General features: G+C 34.7%; 1 protein-coding gene across 1 annotated transcript; it reads right to left on the reverse strand.

Annotated features, from left to right (window-relative positions):
- Positions 1-326: 326 nt before the first annotated feature.
- LOC116121634 (WD repeat-containing protein 43) lies at positions 327-5,495 on the reverse strand. Its single transcript, XM_031407578.1, has 12 exons — positions 5,369-5,495; positions 4,414-4,518; positions 4,174-4,289; positions 3,706-3,860; positions 3,536-3,624; positions 2,916-3,450; positions 2,223-2,324; positions 1,696-1,931; positions 1,515-1,597; positions 1,244-1,355; positions 642-716; positions 327-555 (listed from the first exon to the last, which is right to left on the reverse strand). Exons 1-12 carry the CDS (start codon positions 5,456-5,458, stop codon positions 367-369), a joined length of 1,887 nt encoding a protein of 628 aa, XP_031263438.1. The 5' UTR covers positions 5,459-5,495; the 3' UTR covers positions 327-366.
- Between the last annotated feature and the right edge of the window lie 535 nt (positions 5,496-6,030).

Raw genomic sequence — 6,030 nt, forward strand, 5'->3', positions numbered from 1 at the left:
AGTCAAAACAGAATTAACCAAATGTGAGGTTTATGGGTTTTTCCTACATCTTGCTATTAAGTTAATTTGGTCTACCAAGAATACAACAGGAAAAAAGCTTCAAGCCATTAACATACAACATAGGCCTCAAGAAATTTGGCAGCTCAAGTAAATAATCAAGGTGCCTGGTCTCATGCCGATGTATCTCAATCTGCCAACATGTTTTTGTGCTCATTTGCAATGACACTGCACTCTCTGAAAGTTTTAGAGGGTTTGTAGTCGGTTTGATCGACTGTTTTACTATGATCCGAGATGCTTTTCTGCATATAAAAATCTTCATATATCTCAGGCCAATTCTTTTTTTTTTTTTTTTGATAGGGGTAACCTTCAATCACTCATGCCATCACTCCCTTCAAAATCGCTAATTCCGCCAGCTTCTTCATTGTCTTCTTTTTCTTCGTCTTCATTATCTTGATCAGTATCCATGGCATCTTCAGATTCTTCTTCATCAGTATCCTTGTCCTCGTATATTACAGGTATCACGGCGTCATTCTCTTCCAACCCTTCATCAACAATCTACCAAAAAAACAAAAAGAACCTTTATAACATGACTCCTTGAAAACTCCATTTACAACAAATTATAACATTGTGAGCAAACATACCTCTGAATAAAGGAAGTCCAAGCAACTTGATATTTGAAGAGCCGATTGGAATGTTGAGACTCTAGATTCTATGAGCTGCACAAAGAATTAGAAACACTATTACAGGAGTTCAATAATATAGATGTTTTTCAGTTAATGGCATGCATATAAGAAAGGATTAAATTAACGGTACTGCAATCAATGTTCAGGATTGTAGATAGGAAGGGAAAAAGATTGGAAGTAGTTATAGACTACTTGCAGCATCAGAATGTGAGAAGCATGTAAAACATCAATCTTCGCCTGCCCCGGGGGGAGGGGGGGAATGCCGGCGGGGGAAGGGGCATCATTCCAATAGCAATTTAAAACAATTTTAACTCCTCTTGAGGTCCTCAAAGTGGTGCCAATAGAAGACATCAGATAAATATGATTGAACCAATCCAATGGTAATCTAAAACAACATGGCAATTTTACTGGCATCCAAGAACTTGAATACTTGTTTGCAAAAAATGTTAATAGTGTCACTCATACAAAATATGCACAGAAACTATCATACATATTTGTGCAAGGTAAAATTTAGGCAAGAGTACAATCATGTGTTACATGAATAAGTCACCATTTCTTACCTGGTATAAAGTGTTCAGGGCAAGTAATGAAGATTCCTGGGACATAATTCCGCTAGCATGTTGAAGAAGCAAACTTTTTAGCCACGGAAGGGCACATGCCAATACTGCACCTCTGCAGCAAAAATGTAACAGAGAAACACACTGAGCTTGATAATTTTAGGAATCTAAGTTTATGGTTGACATCAAACACAAACTCAACATGGAAGACAGCAAAAACCCAAGCTTTCTCATCCACTACCAGATAAACAATTAAGAGGTAATCAATCTTTACCTTGACTGAATTATAGATACAAGAGAATGTAAAAGCTTGAGAACGTCAGCTGGTTTTAACTGTGATATTGAATTTGCGATAACCTGCAAAAATAACTTATATTATGTTACCAAATTCTTACACAAAAACAGCTACTATGTCATACTTCATCCAATGGCATAATCTATGAATTGAAAACAACCTTATTATCTTGGTTATATAAGCACTCTAAGAGAAGAGCTCGATCATCTGCATGTAGTGCTTGCTTAAGCAGAACATTAACTGAATCTGCACTTGGAGGCTTTGCAGGAACGGATTCTTGTATTTCATGGCCCTTGGATTTATCATTATCTAGTAAATTCAAATTTGCAAGTTTGTCACCCATTGTAGGCTCATTCAGATCATCATCAATGACTCCATCCATATCCTCCCCATGACCTGTAACCAAAACAGCCATTGAATGAATAAATGTATACCATAGAATCAGCTGCATGTTTTAGGGAAACAGAAATATTGAAAATAACCTCTAAGAATACTATCACCAGGATATAAACATCACAATATCCCCAAGTATAAATGCTGTTAAAAGTGAAAATTCAATTTGGAATCACCATTTTATTCTTCCTTTCACAACAGTACTTGATCCTTTTAGTCTAATACTATCTCAATTTTAAAATAAGACTAATACAACCATGAAACTAGAACCTCTCTGAAAAATACAATCCTTACCACTATCTACAACACTTCTAGTGGTTGCAAGATCAGGATCAGATGCAGCTCGTTTCTTACTTCCTTTTTTAGTTTGGGCTGAAGCGGTGGCTGCTTCAGACTCTGCATCATAAAGACCAGGAACAATTTTCTCTCATTATATTACAAAAACAATAGAATAAATTTCCAATAGGTTGACAGGACGTATATAGATAATATCACAAGGATGGACTCAACTGTGGTTTTCATCACATAAATAAAAGGAAAAAGGGAAGTGATCATCTTACACCCTAAGGTTCAAGGTACAGAATGCTTAGCCTAAGTATATTAATAAAAAACGAAGAAAAAATGTTTTAAGAAGTTTAAGCAGGTGTACAGGAAATAACTAAATGGTAGAGAAGAAAATCTAAGCTTGACTGGATATACTAAAATTTTTACTTGGGATAATCCCCTTCGATTAAAAACAGTTCAAAACAAAGGGTTATTTATGATGATTCCTTAGTACTAGCAAAACAAATTCCATAGATAGAGAGAAACCCTCAAAGACCAATACAGGGGGAAAAAAAAAAAAAAAATAAATAAAACCCTTAAAAGGTTAATGAACCTAATTGTTAGAGAACTACAATTTTTTTTTTTTTTTAATTTATTTAAATTATTCATGTGAACAAGCAACCATTTGAATAACCACTGCGAATGAAATAAAAATGGCCACACCTTTCCCTGTAGGAATCCCATTTTCTCGAATGGTTACAGTTGCATCTCCATCAGTAATAACAATATTCTCCCCTGGGTTACTAATTTTCACAAGACTAAACTGTGGAGAATCTATTGAACCATAACTGATAAGGGCTGTCACCTGTCCATCTGCTTCTACAGCAGTCAATCTGGCAGCAATAATAGAAGTGCGACTCTTCTTCACATTCACACTGTTTTGCAGATCTGCGTCACCTTTGGTAGCTTTTACAGTGATCTTTGTTGGGTTTATTTCTTCATCTTTCGAAATAATCTTCAAATTCCAAACATAAGCTGCACCAGATTCTGAAACTGCTAATATGACTTTACTACCTTCGTCATTTGTACTATTCTTGCATTGAATAGCTAATGGAGGATGTCGCATCAAAAGACCAGGACCGCTACTTGCAGATTTGGAACTGAAATCACAATTCCACACTTGAAGATGTTTTTCCCCAGAACCTGATGTAACAATGGTCTTTGCATCATCAGATATACATAGGTACTGCACTTGACCCTGCAATAACAAAGAAACCAAAATGGCCAAAGCTTTGAGAATATAAATGAAACATCAAAATTTGTTGGCTAATCAAATAACATACCACATCATACACAAACTTCAGAACCTCTTTCCCATTTTCCATGCTTAGAACCCGTAACTTATCACTGGCTAAAGCAAATATTTTCTCATCTGGCACATAAATGAAAAGAGATAACATATAAGAACAAGAATAACTGGGTTAACCAATGCCACAGACTCAAGATAGCTTACCACATGAAAAAGCTAAAGAAGAGATAGGCTTTTTTGAAGCTCCAAACTCTTCTATTACTTCTCCACTTTCTGATTTCATCTTGGAAGCCATTCCACTTCTTCCAACAACATGTAAACTACAGCCATTATTTGCAAAAGCAAGACCAGCAAGTCCACTGCACAAATGAGGGGAGAAGATTAGAATTGGTGCATTAATATGTATCAGAGCAACTCAGAAACTCCTTGCAAAAGATAGAAGAAGTTTACTTACATTAAGAAGATTAAATAACTGTCAGGGTCAGTAGGTGACCCCATGCTAAATCAACAAATAGTAGAAAACTAAAGGTTCTTGTTCATCCTACTGCAACTATCATTAATTAATACAGATTCATACATACAACATGTCTATAAGAGTATGCTATATCAGGGAATTCATTAATTTCATGCACTTCCAGCAACAAGATTTATTAGCAAAACTAAGAACCATACCCAGAGTGATGTCCAGTAGATTTCCACTTCGTCTCTCCAGTAAAAACATCAATCACCAATATTTCACCTTCACTTGTGCCAAGAGCTAATAAGCAAGTACCACGTTCCTTTCTACGCTATAAATTCAAAGACAAGAAAAGAATCGTACAACCAATCAAGTAAGAGGTTTACTTCAAGCAGGAAATACAAAAAAGTATCAATGAAAAACTAATAGGGGTTTCCCATTGAGTTGGAGGCTACCTTCTTTCCAACAAAACTGCATGCTATACATGAATAACCAACTACAGTATCTCCATCTGGCTGCTTCCACTCTGCCAACAGAGTTCCATTGCTTGTGCTCCATATCTACAAAATATGCACTTAATGCTCTTCAGTGTAGGAAAACTTAAAATACCAAGCCCTTGACATTTAACTAGTGGAGACTACTACAGTCTAACCCAGTAATGCTAACTCTCCCAGTACATCACAAGAACTGATAACATTCAGACATCGATTGTTATTAAAACCATGTTGTACAATTAATATTACATTGCAACTCTGATTTTGATGTTACTAGTATCACAATTGATATCGCTAAAATGATGTTGTGAGTCACCAAAATCATAAATTTGATTAACAATACTGGGAGTAGCATCCAAATTCCATCGAATTTCCTTTAATTTTATTGTCAAATAAAAACATTTTCGACTGAGGGGCATATATTCAGAAGTCAGCACAACTTGAATCCTCCCACTCAAATCTAACACATCATTTTAATTGCTGAAACACATTGCTTCACGAATACCAAACATCAACCAGGAAATACAAATATGAACTCAATTGAAATTGTTCGAATATACAATCACCTCACCTCAAATGCGTCATACTAAATTAATTAATTTCAATTCATCACATGAAACTCCCCTTATTCTCAAAGAATGCTTTCAACAATATTTTAGTTTCAAAATATATCTAATTGAATGCTTCAATAGCATATTATTTATTATTATTATTATAAACACAAACCAAAAAAGAAAAAATAAACCCAGATAAAACTTGGTTTAGAAAAAAAAATAAAAACAATCCCAGCATTAAAAAAGACAGAAAGCTTTTCAACTCCTTTGAAAACGTTGATATATTGACAGAAAAAAAAAAATATAAAACAAAAAACTTATATTTCACGATTAATATAGAGAGGGGGAGAGAGAGTGTGTACTTTAACGACACCGTTCGGGTACAAGACTGCGAGGAAGTCCCCGTCAGGAGTGAAAGAAGTTATAAGAGACTTGAGCTTCTGCTTAGCCATCGTCGTCGTCAGATGTTGAGAGGGAGAAAGCGTTTGTGTTGTGTACTCGTGTTTTAAGAAGAAAGGGTTTTGGGTTTAATAGTGAGGAAAATATCAATGAAGTACCCCATACAAAGACTTGTTTCTAAGTAACCCTAGCTATACACCAAATCAATATGTTCATTTCTGTGTAAGTTAACAAATCTAACTTTTTGACAAATTTTAGTTTTTACAAAGATAAAAGAAAATTGATATTATGTTCTATTTCAAAACCTTCAGGAGACCTACTTTTTTTTTTTTTTTTTTGGGAAATTATTATAATTCAATGAATATTCCAAGTCTTAGCAAAAATTTAATCTAATATTAAACAATGGATACTTTAATCCCAAAATTTATAAAATTGAAAACATTATGAATAGTTACCGTGTAGATGCATATTATAATAGCAATTGTGCAGGCCATAACAAATAAGCGAGATCCATTCGAACTGACTATTACGAGCTGTACACGAAATTATAAGAGAAAGTTTGTGAATTAAATTGTAAATTAGTATTACCTTTAGATTTTAGTCGACATTGAAACCCCATGACCCC

Source organism: Pistacia vera, unplaced genomic scaffold (assembly GCF_008641045.1).
Source record: "Pistacia vera cultivar Batoury unplaced genomic scaffold, PisVer_v2 Contig127, whole genome shotgun sequence".
Lineage (NCBI taxonomy): Eukaryota > Viridiplantae > Streptophyta > Magnoliopsida > Sapindales > Anacardiaceae > Pistacia > Pistacia vera.

Excerpts from the sequence above, each read along its gene's own strand:
- LOC116121634 (XM_031407578.1), bottom strand. The coding sequence starts at position 5,458 with ATGGCTAAGCAGAAGCTCAAGTCTCTTATAACTTCTTTCACTCCTGAC. Across the intron at positions 1,932-2,222 it reads TAGAAGTGTTGTAGATAGTG|GTCATGGGGAGGATATGGAT; the intron begins GTAAGGATTGTA and ends TTTTGGTTACAG. Across the intron at positions 1,356-1,514 it reads GTATCTATAATTCAGTCAAG|AGGTGCAGTATTGGCATGTG; the intron begins GTAAAGATTGAT and ends TTTTTGCTGCAG.